This window comes from Rhamphochromis longiceps, linkage group LG3 (assembly GCF_057381845.1).
Source record: "Rhamphochromis longiceps isolate RC_006_pf linkage group LG3, R_longiceps_female_GT1.1, whole genome shotgun sequence".
NCBI classification, from domain to species: domain Eukaryota; kingdom Metazoa; phylum Chordata; class Actinopteri; order Cichliformes; family Cichlidae; genus Rhamphochromis; species Rhamphochromis longiceps.
In genome coordinates this window covers 42941274-42966724 of record NC_140559.1, presented here as the reverse complement: position 1 = coordinate 42966724, position 25451 = coordinate 42941274, and the positions used below count along the sequence as shown (strand labels likewise).

The 25451-nt window shown below is 40.9% G+C and overlaps 1 protein-coding gene across 1 annotated transcript; it reads left to right on the top strand.

Moving 5' to 3' along the window:
- Positions 1-191: 191 nt before the first annotated feature.
- On the top strand, positions 192-16855 carry mmp14a (matrix metallopeptidase 14a (membrane-inserted)). The gene is made up of 10 exons (XM_085398887.1): positions 192-628; positions 9970-10118; positions 10330-10452; positions 10632-10939; positions 11087-11248; positions 12310-12449; positions 12955-13097; positions 13228-13374; positions 14719-14834; positions 15004-16855. The coding sequence occupies exons 1-10, from the start codon at positions 545-547 to the stop codon at positions 15300-15302; spliced, it is 1671 nt and encodes a 556-aa protein (XP_085255013.1). The 5' UTR covers positions 192-544; the 3' UTR covers positions 15303-16855.
- Positions 16856-25451: the final 8596 nt, after the last annotated feature.

Sequence of the window (25451 nt, the reverse complement as noted above, 5' to 3'; positions counted from 1 at the left end):
ACTGAAAAAGCATCAGGAGTGCGACCTCAGTGTTTTCAGTTATGGAGCTTTTATTTTCGTAATCACTCCCTTAATTACAAATAAATAAATAAAAGTGTAGTAGTGTAGTAATTGAACTTCCTAGCGAAGCGTGACGTTTTTTTACTGGAGGAGGACCTTGAAGAAAATGAGCCCCCCTCCTCTTCCCTTCTCTGTTGCTCGCTCTCTCCACGTCCACACACGCCACAGGTAGTCCTGCTATAGGGGAAAGGGAGTCAGACTGCGAGGCTTTAGGTTGCAGCATCTCTCTTTCCCTTTTCAGCCTTTTGCTTTTTGTTGTTGTTTCGGCTCCGACTCTGCTGCGATCGTTTCTGTGCGTAAAAGTTGCTGACTGCCCTGAAAGTGTCCATGCGGATACGACAAAGTTTTTGTGCCACGTTTTACAACGCGGAGTAGCATCAGTCGATTTTGTTTTGGAGTTTTTTTTTTTGTCCTCCCTAATCAGGACGGATTTGTGTAGAGTGAAAGCTTCCTGAAATCTCCGAGATAATCTCCAGATATCACAATGATACTCCGGGTCCTCGCCCTGGCCTGCGGTCTCTGCTGCTTCGGTCTTACCTCTGTCATCGCAGACGTACTAAAAGCCGAGGTAAGTGAATTGGAGGTGCATTTACTTTATGCAGTGCACATTTATAGAGGCTACACGTTCATTTCTGCATGTGCAATACGAGCTGCAGCGTGTCTGCATTTTCAGGTGTGTTTTCCTCCCACAGTACTCGTGAAACTCTGTCTGTGTTTGCTCACTTTTTTGAAGAGTTGAAGTTTCCATGTACTTAAAGCACGTATTACTAATAACTGTATAGTAATCTATTACTGTGACACTCCAATGACCTTTACTCCCTATAACTTTATAATTTTTAGTTGTTTTTTTTTTCCACTAAAAGCCGCCAGTTCATGTTTATTTTCTCCTCTTCAAACAGCCTGACATTTTTTTCCAAGAACTTCCCAACCTTTATTTTTCCATCCAGGGGGAAAGAAGCCATGAGTCAAAAGTTTTCAGCAGTAAGTGGCAGAGACCCAGCCGTGCAGTGGCTGTGTACAGTGTGGAAATCTCAGCTGAGCTGCTTTGTTCTGAGAAAAAAAAAAAAGGGGGGGGGGGGGGGGTACTGTGGTGGTACTAAGGGGGAGGGGGTTAATGGTTTTCATTTGCCTGCACAGGCAGCACAGATGGGAAGCTGGTGAGGCCGGACATGATGCACAGAGGTGTCAGCAGCCTGGAAATACTAAGGAAGAGTGCAGCTTTCTTCTGAAAAACTTATTCTGCCATCGGATCTCCAAAATAATTGAGTTCAAGCACCGTGGGTGGTTGTAGTCTCAGTCCATTTATGCACAACATACCTACTAAAAGTTCCAGTTTACCATAACATCATCGGTCAAAAGTACATTTATGTGACCATTTATGGTGCAATGTCCCGTGACATTCAGGCACGCTGCAGTCTACCATCCACTTCCTATAACGGACAGGATGCACCATTTAAAGATTTTAATGTGAAATTTGAGTCATCCCAATTGTGCAAAAGAAGTAATTTCAATTTACGAGAGTGTTTTGCAGCTCTGTGCGGAGACGAGAAGCACGAAGGAGGACCTTAGTCACTGACCACAAGTTGCTGGCGTGTGAGTCAAGTCAGACAAGGTGGATAACTCAAAGTCAGACAGTTTATAGGACGCCGCAGGCTGCTGTCCCGTGGCGAACACGGTGATGAATGTCTGTAAACAAAGTGAGAAAACACGGCTGTGTACTTCAGCGTCGCCTCTCACAGCTAGAAAACACCAACGTAGCGATGTATCAATAACCCTCAGTGCAAAAAGAAACACGATCGGGTGAATTGCGGCTGTCACGTCTGGCGATGGAGGCTGTGCACACAGTTTTACTGTCAGACACAACAGTCAGCCCTGATGGAGAAGAAGGATAAGTTTTAATTATAGGTTGAGGATTACATCACCTAAGATCTGTATATGAAACCTGTGATCAAACAGGAGACTCATCTGTGTGGAGAAAGTAGAATAAACTGCTGCTGGAAAGATATGAGATGCAAAAGACAAAATAACAAGTGTGGAAAAACCAGAGCAGCAAAGACAAAATAACAAGTGAGTGACATCAGTGTTTACTTGAAGTGGCTGAAGATCCTTTTTTGGGGGAGGGTGGGCGGAGTAACTCATACTGAGTTTACGGGAATTTTGTGGTTTATCAGTGTTGCTCAACTTGTTAACGTCGCTCTGACAAACTAATCCCAATTTATCCAAGCTGAGTGAAAAGAGAAGCCCGGCTAACAGAGAAGTAAGACTTCCCCCTATGCTCTGAAAATTAAATCACTTCTTCTGAAGTACCCAGTTTTCCTTCCACCATCTGTTTTCATTCTCCCCCTTTTTTCTGCCTTCTCTATGGATTCTTGACTTAAATAAAATGCTTAGTTAGACGCCGTGAGCAGAGGAAGTGGGCAGCAATGAAAACAACAGACTCTTAAACAGGATTCTTGACTTTAAAAAAAAAAAATCTGGAGATTTCCTGTTGCCATCTGGAGACGCATGTCTTATGATCCTAGCAGCGGGCTTGTACAGATCTGGTCAAAACACATCTGGGTTCAATTCCCTTTATCTTGACTGGAGCCGCTGTTGATGTAGCATCAAAGGGAAGCCCTTGCTCGAGATCTGCTGCGTGCTGCTTTGACAGGCCGCAGCTGTCACCTAAGAGATGTCAAAATAATCAGCTGCACCAGGCCTAATGAGAAACTGATGGACTTCAAGAGAGAGCTGAGGGGCTATCTGTGCTGACCGGGCTAAGAATATGGACATCAAAGAGAAAATAGTTAACTGTGACACTAATGGAGGCTTCAATTTAAGCTATTTTTAACTTAAAATAGATGCAGTTTAAAACTGCACTCTTACTGGTTTTGGTCTCAGGTGTACAGCTGATTCAAGGCCAGATGTGCAGTACTATTTGACATATTAACGATTTTTAAACAGCCATTTTACGAATGCTTTGGAACAAAACCTTTATTTTTACATTAAATTAAACACCTACACGTTACACCTGCAGGAGCTGCAGCTTCGGCCATGAAGCTCCTGGTGCACAGTCTAGGTGCTGATGTTAATGCCAGAGGAGCTTTGGAGCTCTGCAGTTACTGAGTAAGCAGAGTGCCTGTGACTTTTACGCACTGTGAGTTGTTGTGGTTCCTAAATGCTTCCACTTTGCAATAATTCATTGATAATCAGCCTCTGTTGAATATCTTGGAGAGAAGAAGTTTCAAAAGCTGACTTGTTGCAAAGGTGGCGTCCCGTTACAACGCCACACTCGGACTCAGAACGATTCATTCTTCCACAGATTATTGCAAAAGCAGACTGTGTGGCTAGATGTTTGATTTAATACACCTGAATGTAAAGATTCAGAGGTGTCTCCCAATACTTTTGTCCACACAGTGCAAATATTAACTACAGTTGTAACAAAAATCCAATAAACAGTCTAATATGTTCCCTCTGAAAATAAGAAAGAGAACTTTAGTAGAACTGTGCTGTGGTGCAGAGTGTAGAGACAGTTCAGTAAATATTTCTATAAAGCTGTCGGGCATCAGTATAATAGTGTTTCACCATAACCAAAACCTCCGGTGAGTGCATTTTATGACCTGTTTGACCAGGAAGACACATGAAAGCAGACAAAACTTTGCACGGCGCTGGTGTGAGTGCTAACTGGGTCAGAGACGCCAAGAATTGAAGCAATGAGAGGTTCAGCCGCTCATGAGCAGAATTCTCAGTTTTTTCCGTTGGCACACGGCGAGAGGAACAACTGACTCAGTCCCTCAACTTTAAATTCAACCATACTCCTAACCTCTCACTCTCTGTGTCTGTGCCCACTCTCTGTCCTTAATGCTTTTACCTTTCCCTCTTTAATGTAAGTAACTCTGCACTTTAAATCATCTTCTGCTGCCCTCATTGCTCTGGTCAGTCTGTTTTCTTCGCTCATTCCTGCTGAGATTTTAAAGACAGGAAAAATTTGTCTTCATCAAAAAAAGTCAAAGAGGCAGCGTTTAGTGTTTTAGCAGCAGTGCAGTGGACAGAAGAGCGTGATTTAGCATCGTTTATAATATAAATATGTCCGTGAAACTCACACCATTGTCCTTCTTGTTATTGTTGTCTATTTTTTATTGCACAAATAGAAAAAAAAATCCCATATGATGCTTCTTCCTCTGAAGAGGAAGTGTCTTCATCGCTTTGTTTTTGACTTCAAGAACTATAAATTCTCCTGGAATTTTTTTCTTAACTCTAGTTCATGACATCTTGAGGAAGTTGTGGTTGGCTTTACGTATGTGTGCGCACCTCCAGTCTCATGAGAGTGCACCCACATGGCCTGTGATGGGCAACTCTACGTTCAGACATAATAGAGATCTTGTGTTGATAAGTGGAAAAGTTCCTGTTGTCAGTAATGGTATTTAAATTGAAGAATATAGGCCTAAAAGTAGAATGAGTAAGAGAATCTGTGATCACAGAAGCAAAACTTACCGCACCTTTGAGTTTCAGTGTGCCGCTGTGTCTGCGTGGCAGCATTTTGGCTCCATGTGGGGAAGACTTTACAAAGAAATGACAAAAAAAAAATCTGATTTTTGGCTTCAAAAAAGCGGGAAAATATAAAGATTTCTGACCAACAAAAAAAGCAGCAGTGGTGACCAGGCGATAGCCACAGTGCCAGTATTTGCAGTTTGAGCTCTGAAAGATAAGAGCATCCTGTCTCAGCACAGATGTTTCCAATGGAAAGGGAATGGGATGAGTTGCTGTGACAGCTCAGGCATTGCAAAGGATATCACATAGGTCCATCTCTGTGTGCTGCATCCCAGAAAAATAACCTTGCATGCTTTTGGGTACAAAACTGTGAGACTTTTCTAAAGATTGTGAAAAGAAGCCCGATGAATAGTCTCCTTTGAGAAGATGACGCCAAGATAACTCCGTCCTCACAATCAGGGGTTTTTTCTGCTTTAAAATGGGCGTCTGGAAGCCCGATTGATCTGCAGAAAGTCCAGGCAATGAGTCTGTAATACCTTGGTTCACAGAAGTCTGGACATTTTTCTGGTACTTCTGGCCTTTCGATGAACAAAAGTGTATTTTATGACGTGAGGAAATGAAGCCTGATTTTAACAATGATCAAAGCAAAAACTTCTTTAGTTGGTGCCAAAACTGTTTATACGGAAATGTGCATATAAAGAGCAGGGAGTTTAAGGTGCTGGGATACGGGGCTGCATGAGTGCAAAAGGTGACTGCCAGGCTCCACAAGCTTGGCAGAAAAAGAATATTCCAGCAGGATAACGATCAAAAACACACTCCCAACAGCACTCGAGAGTTTTTGAAGAAGAAAAAGCAGCTATGAGCTTTAAAAGTATGTTTCCTCAATTTCAGGGACTTGCTTCAAGCTTAATACGTTGCCATCTAATTTACAGTGAAGGGTAAAACTGCTGCTGAGCATTTTAATTCTATCTTTAATCTGCAGATTGTTGGAATTACAGGATATCATTGAGAGAACATCTGCCAAAGCCAATGATCCAGATTCAAACTTAAACGTTGCAGTTTGTTCTTTCTGCGTTTTTCTTCAACTCTTCTGTGACCAGACGCCACCAATGCCCCAGCAAACATTTCAGTGCTGAATAACCAAGTCATAATCTAGTAATGGTTGAAAAATAGTTCACCTGGACACTTGGAATATAGAAAATAGGAAAAGTTTTGTTTTAAAAAATTAAGAATAATGAGTCAAACTGATACCTTCACTTTTTTGGGCCTAGACTTACTGAGCTAATTGTACCATTAAATCATTTCAGATAAACAAACTCCTAAGCGCCTTAAACGTGTTCTTGATTTTATTTACTTGTGTACTAACCCCATTATTTCTAGTTGTTTAAAGACGACGACAAATGCATTTAATTCCTACTTTGCCATCATTTGATCTGCATTTTTCTCTTTTTAAGAAACAGTCTGACCCGTTGATCTGTTGTACTGAGAAACAACATCAACATCCATCTGTCTACGGTTCAGTATTTGGCTTCTTATCACAACCATATTTTTTGGGATACTTTGCCCTCTCTCTTTAATGGAGAAAAAAAATAGTGAAAAATGTCACGTCAGTTCTGCCAGACCCCAAAGTGAAATGTTTTCCTCATCAGTCTAAGCCCAGCAGATATGTAAATGACACAGAAGAAGAGCAAAAACACCATGGGAGCTGGAAGAACTGCATTTTAGGCAACTGAATCAATCTATGATTAATTATCGATAAAGCGACAGAGTGGAGCTACATCGTGCAGCTTTGCCAACTTTTCCACTACGTTGCATCAGTTGTGTTTCTGTGCATTATATGTTCAGACCACACGTCACTACACGGGCTCAAAGGTGTGTTTACCAACCACCAGCAGCAGTACTTTGACCACACATGGCTGTGTAGCCAGGTAATTGGCTACCCACAGGTCAACAATACCAGCCATGTACAAATCTTAATAAATAGAAGCTTTGATGGTGGCTGTAAGGGAGTTCCACAGAGGCGAGGTACATGCTGGGATACCTGGCGCTCCGACCGGAGGTGGTGGCGGTGTGTGGAGTAGTTTGGGACTAGAGGAGAGAAGTGGAGGTCCTCACAGTGTGGGAGAGACTTTCATGCAGTGGAGCAGAGAGTGTTTTTATAGAAGCAGACGCTTCACCGCACTGGAGCCACAGGGCACACTAGTCGTATTTAGTGGAGAGGCAGAGAAAGTAAATTTGGTTGGTTAGTGTTAGAGAGTCAGAGGATAAAATACATTTACTAGATGTTTAAATAATCCGACTGAATATGCAAAGATAGGGAGAAGGGGGATAAGTCGTCGCTCTGCGGGTTAACATAAGTGAACCTTGTTCTCTGGCCTCTCTGCCCACCACATGACTAACAGTAGCTGTGTGTGCACAGGCTGTGGATGGCCCAGTTGTTGCCCAGTTGCTCCTTTTCCATCCATGGTTTGCCCTTCACTTGCTGGAGGCAGGCTTGAAGAGAAAACCAGGACATATGGTGGAACAAGAGAGATATCTGAGGTTTAGATGACGCTAACGAAAGAATTTGGGGTAATTCCACTGGCTTAATTTGTGGTGGGGATAAAAATTTGTTTTAACTCTGTGTGTGCACATACATAATTGGAAACACACACTTGAAGATGCATTTAGCTTCAACAAGGGAGTCAGGAGATGATGAGTTAGCTACAACTCCAGTATCTGATAGTCAAATGTAAAGCTACAGCCTTTTTAAAATGTCACGAAACTGACTTAAGAACCTTTTATCAACACCAGCTGTGATGTTTGCTGTCATCACAGTATTAACAGAACATAGTGATAAAACAACATCCGCCAAGTATAGTGACAACTTTAAACTGCTTATCCAGATTTTTTTTAGCTAGCTATTTCAACCGTTTATCCTTGTTAGCGATTTTGTTTTCTATTGTCATATTTTTAGCTTGCAATTGCAATTTATTTTTAGTTAAAATTCATTTTTTATTCATAAGGTCAAGTATGTTTATTAGCATTTTTATTTATTTAACCATACAGTTTTAAATGCGCCAGGGTACTTGAGAGCAGTTTTAGCACTTTCTGTATTGGCTAACAATTTAGCTATTTGTTTAGCTAGCTGTTTCAACCATTTGTTAGACATTTTGACCTTTATATGTTGACTCAAATTATGCATATTAGGCTGTCTATTTATAGCCAAACATGGTTAAAACCTTGACCTCATTTCCCTGATCAAAATAGTTTGTGGTCCATGATGGCATAGACTAAAATGTGGACGGACGGATGTTGACGCTGTTTCCGTGTCATGCAGAGATTTTAGAAAGCAAGAAGCACAGATTACTGCCATAAAAGGATTAATACATCTATCTTTTGTGGCACAAACCTACTCATAAAAACAAACACACCCACTGTCTACCATATCGTGTGTGTTATACATGGCTGTGAACCTTTAGCTCACCTGGTTGAGCAGGCAACCTATGTACCATGTTAATTTATTAACATTCATTTACATCTAAATTCAAGGCAGCGTTCAAGAAGTACCTTAAACCAGTGTAAAGGTTGCTCAGCTCAGCTTTTTATTTAGTTTAGCTTCTATCTACAAATGGGTAAACAACTACTTACTGTCAGCTACTACCTATTAGCTCTTTGATTTTTTTATCTCCTCGCAAGTAGGAGTGCCATCGAAGGTGTCATCTGACTTTTCTCCCCTTTCCCCCATTGTCAAACTTCTCCATTACAGTGGCCCAGTTTTTGACCACCAGCAGTGGAAAGAAAAGACCGACCTTTAGTGTGTAAAGATAAACAGTGGTGGTTTCGGTTGGCAAGAGCACAGATAGGCAGACAGTGAGGAGGACAATAGACACAGACAGTGGCAAAGGGATCTTAAAGTTAAAGCTTTGAGGAGCCCAAATGTTCCTGAAGGTGTTTTTTTTCCAGCCTCGTGACAGCTGTATTTGGCAGCGATCGTCTAGACAGAGTTATGGGTCATTGTGACAAAGATGACATCAGTGTTTTATTTGGCTTTCAATTCCTCTCTCATGCCTCCTTATGACCCCACAACAAAGTTTCCCGTTACAAGTCCAGCAGAAATCAAGGGGACATTTGAGGGTTTGATGTTAGCTTTAAAGAAACCATAAACTGGGTAATGTCACAGTCACATGAAGAAAAGACAATAAATTTAGCATGCTGAGTTACCTCAGCGTGTGTTGGCTGCTGAAGAGGGAGGTTAAGCAAGACAGCATGGCACACAAAAACCCACTCATACACCCACACACACCCATTATCTGCCATATAATGTGTGATGTACAGCTGAACTAAGAGAAGCAGGTCCAAACAAGCTCTGAAAATTGACTTGAAGTAGACAAACACCCACAGGCTCATACGGGAGGCCAGTCCCTTCTTTTCTGTTGACTAAGATGTTTTTTGATGTTTTCAGGTGGTTTTACTGTTGTTTTTGGCCCGTCTGATTAACTCAGAGAGAAAGTAAAACAGATTTCAACAGCAATTATATGCCCAATAGAAAATAAAAGTCTCCTATAGCAACAATATTATTTTAGCAAATAAATAAAAAAATTTTACAAGCTTGAAGTTTTCCTTTTTGTGAGCATGCCTATTCGAGCACACTCCTCACTTACTCTACACTCACGCATCAGTAGATTTCTAAGGTTTACGCGTAGTGGGAGTGTGACTTTTCTTCATAGATGAAAATACTGCAGTAATAAAGGATGTTTTGGTGTTTCTAAAGCAGCGTGCCCACAAACTTTCTTACATTATAGAAATATGTTAATCCATCTTATTGTCTGTTTTACAATTTGTGTTTTCTTTATGTTTCAGTTACTTATTTCATCAAAAAATTTGAAAAACATGCATTTGTGTGACTCAAAAATCACAAAGTAAATTACCAATCAAGGTCTCTGTCACTTAGGCCAAAAAACTAGCAGTCGCCAACCCCCACAGCAACACGTGGTCACGAGGGAAACGTGTTTTCCCTCCGTAGTTCGGGAATAGTTGCTAGATGTCGCTGGGTGTGACTGCCACATTTGCTGAGTTGTCTGCAAACACTTGCCAACTACTTGCCAACCAGTACCAGTATTTTACCACTGAAAAGATACAACTTTTATTGTCTTTGTTTCCAGTTTACACTTTTTACAGTTGTCTGCCAATTAATATCTTCCATGCAAACTATGGGCAACTTCCATAACTGACATGTCTCATTTGTACCTAAACGTTACGTGTTTCTTGATGACAAAATTACACCACTTTGAATGAAAATGCTCATGTTAATAGTACTGAATTTCTAAAACTAAATACATACAAGACAGTTCTTCTTTTCAGTAAAGCATCAGTGTTTAGCTTAGTCCAGCTAGTCAGAAAATGATTTGTGCATTAAAGGTCTTATTCAACATTTATTTCTCTCTGTCTCTCCATCAGGCTTGGCTGCAGCAGTATGGCTACCTGCCTCCAGGTGATGTGAGAGCCCAGGCCATCCGCTCACCAGACACCATCAGTAAAGCGATATCCGCCATGCAGAGTTTTTACGGACTGACCGTCACTGGCTCCATAGACACCAACACAATAGAGTGAGTCCTGGTTTACATTAAAGATAACAGCTTGGCCTCAGATTATTACAGGTGAATAGCGGACTGTCACATTCTTTATACACTTTTGGATAGAAGCGGCTGTGTGAGAAGCTAAAACTGCCATTATTAAAGACTTAATAACCACAAGTTCTTCAGAGGAGTCCACATACTTTCTGGATTAAAACTGAAAGTGTTACCTTTGTGTTTCCAGGGCGATGAAACGGCCGCGATGTGGCGTTCCTGACAAGTTTGGACCAGTGCTGAAGAGCAACCTGAGGAGAAAGAGATATGCTGTGCAGGGTCTGAAGTGGGACAAGTCTGAGGTGACCTTCAGGTCAGAATTCACCACACTATTCAGTGATTTGGTTTTACTTTACAACTTGCATATAGAATCTGATTTATTCTGGAAATATGAAGTGTACTGGGTTCTAGCTCAAGAAAACACAGTGACTAATGCTAATCACAAATTGTTATTATTGATGTAAGCTGATTCATTTCTCTTTGCTTCTCCAGCATAGAGAACTATACCCCTAAAGTGGGCCAACGCGCCACGTTCGACGCCATTCGAAAGGCCTTCAAGGTGTGGGAGAGTGCCATCCCGCTCACCTTCAGAGAGATCCCCTTCAGTCAGATCAGAGGCTCACCTGATAAGTACGCAGACATCATGCTCTCCTTTGCAGAGGGATTCCACGGCGACAGCACACCGTTTGACGGCGAGGGCGGTTTCCTAGCTCACGCTTACTTCCCCGGTCCAGCCATTGGTGGGGACACGCACTTTGACCTTGCTGAACCTTGGACCACTGGGACAGTCGATCAGGGAGGTAAGAGAAAGAAGAGAAGTGGGTGAAAGGTTGAGAAGAAGAGGACAAGACAAACTTTGTGTATTGCAGATTGTTTGAAATCATGAAAACGATAGTTTCAGGACTTTGAACAGAGCTTTCGGCAACATTCTGATCTTCTCTTTGAAGGTAACGATGTTTTCCTGGTCGCTGTCCACGAGCTTGGTCACGCTCTGGGTCTAGAGCACTCCAACGACCCCGCTGCCATCATGGCCCCCTTCTATCAATGGTTTGACACTGAAAACTTCCAGCTCCCTGATGATGACCGCAGAGGAATCCAGGCAATTTATGGTGCGTTGGTTTAGTAGAAGAAGCAGGCATTTATTTATTAATGAACCAACTTTTTTGGTGACACTAATACTTTATGAGACTCCCCTCTTTGAGGCTACTGGGTCACTTTTTTACAAAGAAACCCCATTGGTCCCATGGCCTATAAGTAAAAAGTAAACAGTTATCTTGACATCACTTGTCTGTTTTGTAAACTGGAGTTTTTAAAATCTGCTTTTAGAGGCAAAAGGTACCATATTTATATGTAAAGTTAGAGTTCTTCTTAATTAGCTAATGCTAGCAAGCTTAATCCATAAACTACCCTTTATGGACAAATAATTGGGCCGCCTACACGTTGCACCTACGGGAGCTGCTGAACCATGGAAAAATCATGCCATGAAGCTCCCAGTGCACAGTTGGTGTGCTGATGTTAATGCCAGAGGAGCCCTGAACTCTGCACTTATGGAGTCTGCAGGGTGTTTTTCACTGAGCCCGTTCTGTGACTTCATGTGGTCTTCCACTTTATGGATTCATTGCTGTGATTCATGAAACTTCCACTTTGCAATAAAACCACTTACAGCTGATGGTGGAATATCTAGGAGTGAAGAAACTTCACAAACTAACTTGTTGTAAAAGTAGCATCCTGCTACAGCACCATTCTCAAATTCATTGAGCTCTTTAGAAAAACCCATTCATTTATAAAAATTTGTAAAGTAGACTATATGGCTGTTTGTATACACCTGTGCCGATGGGACTGGCAACACCTGAACTCAAAGATTACGAGACTGCGTGGCTCTCCCCCTGAATTATCTACACAATACGACGCTAACAAGTAAAACCTAACAATTAAAACAATGTCCTTGAAAAAATATGTCTAAATAACAAAACCTTCTTTCACTGTGTCAGCATTGTTCTTTTTTTAGTTAAATTTAAGACGAATATTGAGTAAGTGCAATAAATCATCATTTTAAATACTGCAATATGTAGCAAAGCAAAAAGAAGTTCTAAGCATAATTAAAAATAGATTAAATTTTTTTTTGCGGTCCTGCAAATTAAGCATGTTTCACTTCTCTCTCTGATCATAGGATCAAAGTCTGGGGCTCCTCCTCCTCCTCCTCGTCCCACTAAACCCTCCAATCCCGACAAGCCAGACCACGGCCCTGACGTCTGTGATGGACACTTTGACACCATCGCTGTCCTCAGAGGGGAAAAGTTTGTATTTAAGGTACAAAAGACGGTTTCTTTGAGTTGGGAGAGTGCTGTGTTTTCAATAACATAACCCAGCAGATAAAAATGCACAATCAGGGCTAACTCTGAAAAATCAACGTTTTAATCGATGCTAGAAATATTGGGAATCTTGACTACAGCTTGTAGAGGAATCGGAATTAGAATATTTTATTTATCCCTAAGGTTACAAAATGTAATAATAGTAACTATGTAAACTAAATGAAATAATACACTACATCACAAAGTTACACAATATAAGAAATAGCTCTTATATATACAAATAGCTCAATTATAATATCCAGAATATTACGGAGATTAAATATATTTGATTGAAAGTTTACTTTAAACTGTAAATCTTTGTTATTTTCTCTGTAGAAGATGTGCAAAAGGGCATAACTACATTTCTTATGTCATTCAGTGGTACATTTGGGTAATCTCAGAAGTTTTAATTATTAATGATTTGGTTGTTTAATGGGTCGATCGGTTCCCGTGTATCTTTTCAGGACAAGTGGTTTTGGCGTCTGCGCAACCACAAGGTGCTGCCTGGCTACCCGATGCTCATAAGCCACTTCTGGAAAGGCCTACCATCAAACATCAATGCCGCTTACGAGAGAGATGATGGAAAATTTGTCTTCTTCAAGGGTAGGTTCCATATGGGATCAGTGAAGAATCAGATTTATGATGACTGCATCGCTGCAGCTGTTGCATGTGTTCTACACTCTAATCTGACCGAAATGGTCTGTTTTCAATCTTTGTTCTTTTTAACTTCCAGGTAGCAGATACTGGGTTTTCAGTGAGTCCACCATGGACAAGGACTCTCCAAAGAGCCTGAGGGAACTGGGAGCCGGTGTGCCCGAAGATAAGATCGACGCCGCTCTCTTCTACACGCCAACAGGACAGACGTACTTCTTCAAAGACTCTCAGTGAGTTTTCCTTTTTATTCCCCATTTGTTTTATTTTGTTTCCTAAATGAGAAGAAACCTTTCTCACAATATATGCAACCTTATCTGTTAAGGTATTTGTAACTTTTTATATCATACCAAACCTCTTTTCAAATCTGCATGTAATGTTAGGTGTTAGATTGATTTAAAAAATCGTTTTATACTTTTAATTCTTGTTATATCCTCATGAAATGGGTTTTACTGTGAAGCCCCATAAAACAGTATTTGTACACTTAAAAAAATGATTTGCTTTCATAAACATGAATCACTTTAAGTAAAATCCAACAGAAATATGTCAAATCAAAGTTTTATTTATTAAAATAATCAATCATTAAGGAAAATATACCTTAATGTATAGCTATCAAGGAAGTGTAATTTAACCAGCTTCAGTAAAATTTAACGTTTTACCTTGTGCTTTTGTAACACACTTACATGTATTCCAGTTAAAGGATCTATGTTGAACATGTAACATGTTTCAAACATGTAAGTTAAAGGATTGTGGGCATAAACACTTTGCGAGCTCATCTGTGAACTTGTTAAAAATAAGCACTGCTACTCTCATGCTGTCTAACATACACACAGTTGCAGATGGGCATGAGAATTGATTTTTACCCCAGCAGTAACTGTAGGTTTTGTTTTTTAATAACAACATAGAGGAAATATGTGAGGGCTGACTTGCATCAAAGCTCCGAGACATCTTAAAAGATCAAATTCCAGACCTAACATTGGTTTTATGATAAAATACAAACAGTTTGCTAATTAAAGGGGGGGAAAAGTCACCATGAAGCGTCTCAGTAATGTGTTGGGCCGCTGACGTCTGTGTGAACAGCAAAGCGTTGACCTCTGAGTCCCTGAACTCTGCTGCAGGGATGGAGCACAGTCCTCTCTAAAGATACTCCCTGTGTTTGATGGTGAGCACTGTTTTTATATGCCAGTCCAAAATCTTCCACACATGTTTAACTGGGTCGAGATGCTTAAAAGGCGTTAACATATGATTCACAGCACTGTCATATTTTCGCTCAAACCAGTGAGTGATCATTCATGCCTCGTGGACGGGGCTTTTGAAATCCTGGAAGAACCACACGTTTCGTCATTGCCTCGAGGGCTCAAGTTTTTCCTTTAATTGGCCACCAATCTGCACGTCTTGAGGCCATATTTTTTTTAAAAATCCCACTTGTAAAGAGATGGAGCAACCCTTTAAAGCCCGATGTAGGACTACTGCCTATAATATGATTTCGAGTTTGAGTCCTCTGCTCTGCCTCTGTTGCTCGAGGTGCCCACCCGAGGCCGTTTATTTCTTGTCTTTAATGTTTCCGTCATTTGCAGATATTACCGTTTCAACGAGAAGACTCGCAGAGTGGACAAAGATTACCCGAAGCCCATCAGCAAGTGGACCGGTGCACCAGATAACGTCAAAGCAACCATCATGAGTGAAGATGGATGTAAGGGTTTTTAATTTGCTGCTTTCTTTTTGAGATCTCAGATGCACTGGTTAGATTTCTGAAACAACAATAGTCTCAGAATTAGTTTAAGAATGAAAATTATTAGATTGCAGCTCCATTGTTGACACTTAAAGAATTTCTGTGACCATTTCGGACCCTGTTTCCACAGCTTACACCTATTTCTACAAAGCCAACAAGTACTGGAAGTTTAACAACCAGTACTTGAAGGTGGAGTCCGGCTACCCCAAGTCCGTGCTCAAAGACTGGATGGGCTGCGAGAACGAGGACCCCAAGAAGGGTCGCAAAGAGTCGGATTCGGAGAGCTGGGCCAATCCCCTGGCCGTGGTGATCCCCGTCCTCCTTCTGGTGCTGGTTGTGATCACCCTGGGAGCGCTTTTGTTCTTCAGGAAGTACGGCACGCCCCGACGCCTCCTCTACTGCAAGAGATCCCTGCTGGACAAGGTGTAGACAGAGCAGCAGGTAGCTGACAGACTGCCGCAGAGGGACAGAAAGAGACGGAGCGAGGGCCGAGCGAGGATGGAAATCGAGAGGAAGAAGAAGAAGAAGAGAGAAACTGGAGAAAAACCTGAAGAAATGAGAGACAGGAGGGGGACATTTTTTAAAGTTTTTTTGGGTGGTTTGTAAGTGCCATAAAAAGGGGAAAACAAAACAATAAAGGCCCTTGAAACTGAAATCAGGAAAATGTATATTTGTATGTTAACTATTTACGTGTACTGTTGTGTGTTGAGAGATTAAGAAAATACCCGCAGTCTCACACAGAGGAGGGAGATATACAAAGACTCATCCTCATCAGCAGCTTAACCTCCCACCTCTCCCCTCTGTCCCCCATCTCATCCCATCCTTACCCTTAACTGGACGACTCCACCTGAACTGCTGTCTGACTCACTTATAATTCTGAAAACTGTGTTTCTGTTTGACTTTTACCAAGAAATTTGTCTCTGGTAACAGTGTTGGGACTTTTTTGAGGGGGGAGATTTAAAGTTTCAACATGACATTTTCCTCTTAAATCAGTGTTTCGTTTTTTCTTTTCTTTTTTAACCAATAACAAGGCTACAAGGGAACTATGACCTCAGTACATAATAGTGATTTAAAGCATCCACAGCACTGAGAATAAATCCAAGATTTCAATATTTTCTAACACAAATGACACAAAGTACTAATTCTGTTTTGCAACGTTTACAATAACTGAGCTTTTTTAAATCTAAAATTGGTGTTTATGGGGGTGAATGTTCCTATTTGTTAATGAAAGGTACTTGATGCAGTCGATACTCCCTGTAACTGTATGTAGTGGCTCTCTATGTAAAAGCACATTTCTTGTGCACAGTGTTAGCTTTGATTGATGCAGGCTTAAACATGCACACACGTGGGTTTGTAATTCAGGCTTCACACCGAGTCTAAAAACCGAAACATGAACACGAAGGATTTTGTCTTACACTCAAACTTGCAAACCAAACTCAGTGCAAGCAGTCAGATGGTAAAGATTATGTTTTTAAATGTGATGCTTTATCTCTTTTTTTTTTTTTTTTGAAGTACAGTAATGTTAAATACGAGCAGAGCTACAACATGGTGCAATTTTTAATTATGATTGTTTTCATGGAAATTCTTGTTATTATAAGTATGATTATTGTTATTATTGTTCTCTTGGAAAAGTTTGAATACTTTTGGTTTTCTTTGTTTTTGCGCATTGTCATTTGGAGTCCTGCTGGACAGAGGCATAACGTGACAATGATGGAAATGAATCCCAGTTTACATCCAGTGTGAGAAAAATTAGTTCAGATCAGGGGGGTGAATGTGAGATATGGGATATTTTTTTATTGTAATACCCAAAATAACCCAGATGTTGGCACAAGCAACTCTATTTATTAATGCGAATGGTGCTTGATTTTTTTTTTTTTTACACCAGTCAAATCTAAAGATAAATTGATTTAATTCATAACAATGATAATGGTAATTATATTTATAATGATGATTTTATCAATAAAATTGAACAAATACTTTTTTTCCTGCCTGTTCACGTTTATATTTCATCGGATCGAGTGGAATTAAACTCTTTTCTACATTTCCCCATTCTGCACGCCACACTTATACAGTCTTAATAGTGATACCGGAAAAACGAAAGTTTACAGTAAATGCCAAGTGTGTAGCTACTAGCCATTCGAGTAAAAGGTAAATGTAACCCAGAGGACACTTTTGTAGGTAAAGTAGGGTCAAAAACTGAAGCACTGAGTGGATCTGAAGACATCTGAGCTGTGAAGTTAGTCAGAGATGTGATTTAGTAGCAGAAACAGTCAAAATATAAATAAAGGAAGTTAATGACAAAAAATGATCTGTTGCATTAAAGAGATGAAATTGTTATCAAACAGTACGGTTAAACTAATAAGCTCAGCAGATGCTAGTTTACAGTTTAAGTATCTGGTGAAAATTATGAATGAAAAGATGTAAATGATCAGCGTCAGAGGTTGAAATTTCAGGCCTACAGTGCAGTTAAACAAGAGACATTGTTGGCTTGTCACACCAGATGAATGAGATCTGCTTCATTTAGTGGTAGCTGAATGTGATCACTGATGGTAAGTCCACATCTGAGCATCACCAGGTGGGCTTGGTGAAGTCAGGTGTGTCAAACATATGACCACAGTGCTAGAAAATGCTTCACCCACAGTATAATCAAGCCCACGGGAAGGCTTTGGAAAACGTGAAAATACTGAATATTTAACTGACAAAGAGACGCATGACCTGCCATAATATACCAAAGTAAACTAAATAAACTCTTAAATGACAGAAAATGGAACCTTGTGTTTTTTATTGTTTTTTACTGAATAACATTTATTTATTTTACTATTGGTTGGTTAAAAAAAAAAGGGCATTACTCAAAGCGTAAGCCCAATGCGACACTCTCAGTAACATATTACTGATATTGCGATTCTTTTTCTAAAAACATGGCATTGATTAAATTCATAGTTACATTTTACACTGAATGAAAGGGGACCACTCTGTTTTTATAGGTTATAAGACAATAGTTAAGATCGAGCTGAACTCTATTTGGCCCCCTTTGCAAAGGGAGTTTGACATCCTGTCCATCTGGACCGGCTTTAGAGGTACGTCAGTAAACAAGGTTTGACAACAGCAATCAAAATGTGTGCCAGCTGATGCCATATTATTTCACTGCCATGTCTCCTACTAAATTTGTCTTTCTTATAGACAAAACTGGTTGTTTGGGAGGGTTACATCATTCCTGCTGCCTTCACTTTCAACTTCTGCTGTCTCCAGATCAACATCTGTGGTTTTCTCCTCCTTTTTTCCCATTCAGGAGGGTTTTTTGTGTTTCGTTTCATTATATGCTCTTGTGTGGGACAAAAACAGTCATCAGAACTGAACTGAGGTGATTACGCTCTTACTGCGGTGTTTCTGTGTTTTCATGCACAGCCTTAGAGAAAGTGAAAAAAGCTGTCTGATTTCCGTTGTGCACAACCATCTAAAATCTGTTGTAAGTATCCATATAAGCTCTAGCCGTGAGCACCTCGACCTACAGTAAGTGTTCTCTGCAACCTTCAGAAGCAGAGAAAACAGCGCAGTGCTGGGCCTTCAGAGGAGAAAGGGTTAATAAGCAGAGCGGCACGAAAACAAAGATGGGGAAAAAAGAGAAAAGACAGAGAGAGATATGTGTCAAAGGTCATGTGTCACGTTTGAATTGATAAAGGGCTTTCACCAGGTTTGAGCCTGCTGCAGGAGAGCCTGGTGCAGCTGCTGGAGGGCTGCAGAGGAGCCGTCTGGATACAGTTACACCGCTGGTTGATTTGGACCCGAAGTCGGCAGTCATGTGTCGAGGAACGAGCTGGAAAAAATGATGGAACGGTCACATTTTTCAGAGAAACGCTTTCCAGCCGAGCATCTGGTATTCTTGAAACATCGGCTGCAGCCTGCACATGCGTGTGTGTGGATGCTGCACCTCTTTGTGTGTGTGTGTGTGTGTTCACATTTAAAGGTAACGTTTCTCTTAAAACATGCCATTAAACACGCAAATAAAAACAGTTTTACAGAAAGAAAAACAAGAAAAAGAAGCGAGTAAGTCAGCTGAGAAGAGGGAAGGGATGGCCAGAAATTATCTCATAGGTTTGGGGATATGATTCCCTCTGCAAGTTCCTCTCCAAAAACTTTTTTTTTTGCAAGCAGCCTCCTCCCCGTCCCTTAATTCCTCTTATTTCCTCACCCGCTGCAAAATTTTTCTTTTTTTTGAGGCTGCAGACTCGAACCACCCCTCCTCTTCTTACCACAAGTATCTCTGGTCTGTTTTTGCTCTTTCTTCCTCCCCCCCTTACCCTTTTTTTCCTCTCTGGTTTAACCCTTCACATCCACACAACAGCAAATGGTAAATAACAATAATGATGGATTAACCACAAACTTAAGGAGAATATTTAAGCGACTCTGACCTCGCCTGTTTTACTTTTAGTTTTCAGCACTTCTATCTGCGGCCCTGTTTGTGCATTTTGTTCTTTATGAATGCAGATTTTGTTCAGGCCTTATCTATTTTAGATTGTAATTTGATAACTAGCTTAATGTTGTTTTTAAGGAAAACAAAAGACAGTAAAAAGAGCAATATAGTCCATGTAATGCACCACTTCCTTGTTAAGGCGAGCTATCGTTGGCTTCTTAAAGCTGCATTTCTTCTGTTTTGGGGTCATTGTTTTCTGGAGAAAGAAGCTGTCATCACAACACTGACAAATCACTGCATGTTGTAAACTTGTTAGGGAAAAAACAATGTTTATTTACACATCCAGCATTTATGCAGCAACACTCTGGGCTCAGGTTTCATGCAAACTCGTGATTATAAACCTCAGTTTTGCACGCCAGCATATCAGGAGGGGAAATTTGGGTCTTTAATCTGTTAAATGTTCTGTAAACAAAACTCTAAACAAAAAGAGCATAATGAAAGAGGTGGGGGTAAAGTTTGATAGACAGCAATGCACATTCAGCAGGGACGTTACAGAGTAGCGGCCCACCGTGAAGTACATTTCTGCATAAATGTGGTACCTACAGTCGCGGTAAAAGGAAAGTATACCCTCTTTAAAATGCTATATCAGCACAAACACCTCATACCAACTGTCAGCGCAGTGGTAGAGGCATGATGGAGCCATGGGACCTGGCCACCTTGCAGTCACTGAGTCAACCACAAACTTCTCTGTTTGCAAAGAGTCGAACATGAGGCCATATTTGCCCAAACTGGGTCAGTGATCACAGGAATCCCAAGCACAGGCATATTAACAAGAGAATGGCTGAAAAAAGAAAGAATGAAAGTGTCGCGATGGCCCGATTAAAGTTCAAACCGCAGCTTGATTGAAATCCTGAGGTGGGAGTTTAAGAGAGCTCTGCATAAATGACTGCAAATTTCAATGAACAGAAGCAACACTGTAAACTGTAATTGGATCAAAATTCTTCCACTGTGATGTGAGAGACACAAAAACGTATTTAAGTCATCGCTGTTATTGGTGGATCTACAAGCAACTGAATCATGAGGTGTGTGTAGTTTGTCACACACTGGTTCTCTGTTTCTACTCTTCTCAAATTCATTAACTAACCTGTTGTCATGCAAAGGTTGTGTGTTACTGAATGAGACCCTCTGCTTCACTTTCAGGAGTAAACCTGACAGAAGTAACCTGACTAACCCCTCAGTTTCCACTTTTTTTCTCTGCACATCTGCTCGACCTTTTTCCTCCTCCTCTGGCTAAACTCTCTGTCACCTGCTCTTTCCATTTGTCTCAGTGGACTTCTCTCCCGCACTCTGTCGACTTATCCAGCTGCTGCTCTGTTCGAACAGTGAAGGATTTGTAGATGCTGTGTGGGAATGCTTCCTGTTCCAGCAGACAAAACATTAGGCTTCAGTTACCCGTGCACTTATCCTAAAGTTTCTAATGTGTCTTATACAGATGCAATAACAGAAGCAAGTTAACTTCGGGAAAGCAGCTGCATTTTGATTTTTCATTTATCTTGCTATAAAACACAAAAGCTCTGTCTGTCTGTTTGTTTCTTTGTCCGCAAACTCCTCCTACACGATTAAGAGTTGAGCTGCTAAAAGTGGCACACAGGTACCTCCTAGGCCCCTCAAGGTCCTTATCTATATCAGACATTATGAGTTCATCATGTTGTTTAGCAACTACCTACCAGTGGGCTAAAATTACCTCTTTTTTCCTATTTGCTTTCATGCAACTACAACGTCTCATGAATGCATTCTGTGATTTTAACTTCATGACAGTCTCAGTTTTGTCTGCAAAAGCCAAATTACACATTACAAAAGACAATGTTAGCGAGTTGCCGAGCAACCACCCAGCTGAGGGCTAAAATGACTCTTTGTTTGCATTTTTGCACCTATAACAGTGTACGACAGCACTGCGTCGTTTTCAGTCAACAAGCATTTAGGTCAACATGCATCATAGCGGTCAACACCACAAACAGGTCAAACAATACTGTAGCATGGGAACAAAGTTCCTTTAATTGGATTGTTCATTTTTTTATATATATATACTTGTTGGCATGGTTAAAAAATAAAACCAAGTTATTACATAGAAAATCTAGGACGTTACTGGCGTGTGCTGAGCAAGTAATGATCTTCAAAAAATTGTCTTAAAAGGTTGAATAGCCAACTATTTAAACCCTATTAAAGTCAAGAGATATTTGACTGGTTATGGGTTATAAAAAAGTCAATTGTGTTGGGGGGGGTAGATCTGAAGAATAAATGGTAACCTTTAATTTATTATGATTAGTAGATTGGAGGGGCCCAAACACAGGACACAAGTGGCAGAGGTCATGAACAAATGTAAGCTTTAATGGTTGAAACCCAAGTCTACGGAGATAAAACAAACCTTAAAGTAAACCAAAGGCCAAAATGAAGTCAAAAACATAGGGGAGGGGGGAAATCCAAGGTATGGAGACAAAGCAAGAACAAAGACTAACTAAACTGGAAGGACCGACCAAATGAAAGAAAAATATGAGAATGGAAATTTGCGCAGAAGATTGAACACAGGTGAAAACAGTTAGCAACGAGCAACAAAAATCAGGCAATCAGGATGGACAGACAGGAAGCAAAACTGACCCAGGACACCAAAGAAAACAGCCCTTCAAAGTAAGACAGGGAAAAACCAAAGGAGGCGCAGATATAACACATGATAAAGAAAACAAAGGGTTGATCCATAGACAGACTGAGACAGAAATTATGACTATGGTTACTGACCCTAACACCAAAACATCAGTAAACACATAGAGCAAAGCCCATCACAAAAACAACCATAAAGTAAACAGAGACTGGGTAATAAAACAAGGACTCACTGTAGAATAATCAGGAAATTAAAAGCAGAAATCCAAAACTTCAAACACTACAGCAGAAAATCTCACCAGCAGTTCACAATTAAACCTATTAAATAAGAATTCACAACAGTGAAACAAGGCCACATTTTGTGTAGCAGACATTTTTCTGGTTTTTCCTCCTGTTAGTCTCGTCAGAGCTCCTTTGAATTATTGTGGGGATCTAAAACTCCAGGTTAAGAACCACTGCATACTGCAAGTAGTTATGTGGCTTCAGTTACTTTAAAGAGTGTCAGATTAACAGTGTCTTCTCCCTGTGCTCCTTTTAAATGATACTGCATATGTCCTGTGCAGTTCTAGGGAAACTGTGGTGGTGCTCCCAGACAGCTCTATATTTTAGCCTGGGAATCAGTTGTGTTTTTGAGGTGATGCCATCTTGATGGGCAGACACTCAGAGGACACAGTTGTGTTTAATGTATGAGAAAGATGTTGCTGGTAAGTTGCAGGGATTGAAAATGCAATAAAGGAAACAAACTGTGACAAGCAGCACATTCTTTCACTCTGTTCCCTTTGTTTTGTGAACCAGTTTGGATGTCTGTTTGGAGCTGCTGCAGAATTGACTGCCAAGCATCTGCTCAAAGTTGTGTCCGGTCACAGAGAAGGATGCACATGAAACCTCTGGCAGCCATGTTGGCTTCCATTCTTCTTTCTCCTCCCTTTTCTCTCTGTCTCTGTCTGTCAGCCATTTTAATGCTGAGCTCATACAGTGTGGCTGGGCGGGGCAAGACCAACCATCGGGCTCAGCACTCCTTCTCCATGCCAGGCAGGAAGTGGCCAGGACAGCTGCTTGCAATTCAACCTGGGACTTTGTTTGGGTGACCTACATTATGACTTCTACTCTAAAACTTCAGTACCACTTCTTTGTCTCTCCTTTTTCTCGTTCTGCTGGTTTTCAGTGGTGGACAGAAACTCGCTCACTCAAACCATATCTGTGCCCAGCCAAAGAAAAGCAGATAAACTGATCGGAATTTAAAATTTGCAGTCAAAGCTTTCCTCCATATCCCAAATGTGCTCTACTGGACTGAGGTCTGGTGACTGTGCAGGTCATTTGAATACAGTGAACTCATTGTCATGTTCAAGAAGCCAGTTTGAGGGTTATGACATGGTGTGTCATGTCAAAGTTGTTATGTTATGTCTCATGAATGCATTCTGTGATTTTAACTTCATGACAGTCTCAGTTTTGTCTGCAAAAGCCAAATTACACATTACAAAAAACAATGTTAGCGTGTTGCCTAGCAACCACCCAGCTGAGGGCTAAAATGACTCTTTGTTTGCATTTTTGCACCTATAACAGTGTACGACAGCACTGCGTCGTTTTCAGTCAACATGCATCATAGCGGTCAACACCACAAACAGGTCAAACAATACTGTAGCATGGGAACAAACTTCCTTTAACTGGATTGTTCATTTTTTATGTATACTTGTTGGCATAGTTAAAAAATAAAACCATGTTATTACACAGAAAATCTAGGACGTTACTGGCGTGTGCTGAGCAAGTAATGATCTTCACAGAATTGTCTTAAAAGGTTGAATAGCCAACTATTTAAACCCCATTAAAGTCAAGAGGTGTTTGACTGGTTATGGGTTATAAAAAGGTCAATTGTTTGAAGCATCCATCAGAAAATGGGTCCATTGTGGTCATAAAGGGATGGACATGGTCAGCAACAATACTCAGGCAGGCGGTGGTGTCTAAACAATGGTCAGTTGGTATTGGGAGGCCCAAAGTGTGCCAAGAAAATATCTCCAACCCTACAACACCAGCAGTCTGAACTGTTGATATAAGGCAGGGTGGAGCTTTTCATTCCATTTGTCTCTTTGTCTGTTGTTCAGTTTTGATGAGTCTGTTTAAACTGTAGCCTCCGTTTCCTGTTCGTGGCTGAAGCAGTGTGGTTCTGCTGCTGTAGCCCTGCTTCTTCAAGGTTCAACATGCTGTGCATTCAGAGATGCTCTTCTGCGTACCTTGGTTTGTAACAAGTGTTTATTTGAGTAACTTTTCCTTCCTGTAAGCTCAAAGCACGCTGGTCATTCTTCTTCGGCGTTGACGACTTTCACCTGCGGCTCCCTGGATGTTTTGTCTCTGTAAAGAGATGGTTGTGTGTGAACCAACAATCATACACTTTCAAAGTCACAAATCAATTTTCTTCCTCATTTCGATGTTCAGTTTGAACTTCAGCAGGTGGTCAAAGGGACCATTTTTTTCTATATAGGTGTCTGAATTTTTTTAATCACTTATATCAGGAACATTTTAATAATTAATTATAGAATCGGGATCTATTATTTGGATTAAAGGTTTGAAAAATGTTTTTCACACCTTATTTCACTTGTGCTCTACCAGGTAACAATATTAGAAAGCCTTGCATCCTTTTCTCTTAGTAAACCTGGCTGTATTTCTACAAAGCCACAACTCAAAAACAGAATGAATGTAGTCACTTTGGCAAGAACAAGCGAGTATTCTGTTGATAATTTTACTATTTCTTTCCCTCTTTGATTCCAGATGAGTTTTGTTTTTACACTGACATGCTGTCATTTATTTTAAGTACATGTCCTGATTTAATGTTTCACTCCTCCAGCTTCAGCCCAACCTCAGATTTGTCACCAACAATTCCCATAAAGCGCTGAAGATTATTTATGCCGATGCTTCTGTAGCATGAAGGACAAACAAGTTATACCACGGAAGCCGCGTGGTTAACTGTCCAACTAGCAGCAAACAAGGATAATTGCAGCCTGCGGGGCCAGCTCTCTGTCGTGTACATTCAGGATACTCAGACTGTGTAATTTTGACAAACATGCTACTAAAACGGCCCCACACCCCCACTTCACCCAGGTCAGGAAGCGGTCTCTGGGACAAAGTTGCTGAATCAGACCCTCCACAAACTAACCCCCCTCCCCCCAACCTTTTGCACCCCCAGGAAGTATCTACCCTCCTCATATCTGGTCTCTGGCTGAAGCTACAGAGGTCTGTCAGCTAATCCTCAAATATAACCACATCTGTCTCATCCTTCAAGCGCCCACCTTTTCCTTTATCCTGTAGCCCCTGTAACCTCACCTAACACCCCCCCTCCAAACCTCCTCTTGCCTTCTCTCCCTCCCTCCATCCATCCATCGCTGACTTCTGCACAATAAGCAACATCTGGTTCTCATTTCCACAAAACCAAAACAACACAGGGAGGAGAGGAAGAGGGGAGGGGGAGGCTGGGAGGAGTCGAGAGGGAGAGGCTGTTGAGGAGAAAAGACATCCATGTG

Coding starts and splice junctions, on each gene's coding strand:
- mmp14a (XM_085398887.1), top strand. CDS start 545: ATGATACTCCGGGTCCTCGCCCTGGCCTGCGGTCTCTGCTGCTTCGGT. Junction 10,453..10,631: donor AAGTCTGAGGTGACCTTCAG/GTCAGAATTCAC, acceptor TTGCTTCTCCAG/CATAGAGAACTATACCCCTA. Junction 13,375..14,718: donor TACTTCTTCAAAGACTCTCA/GTGAGTTTTCCT, acceptor CGTCATTTGCAG/ATATTACCGTTTCAACGAGA.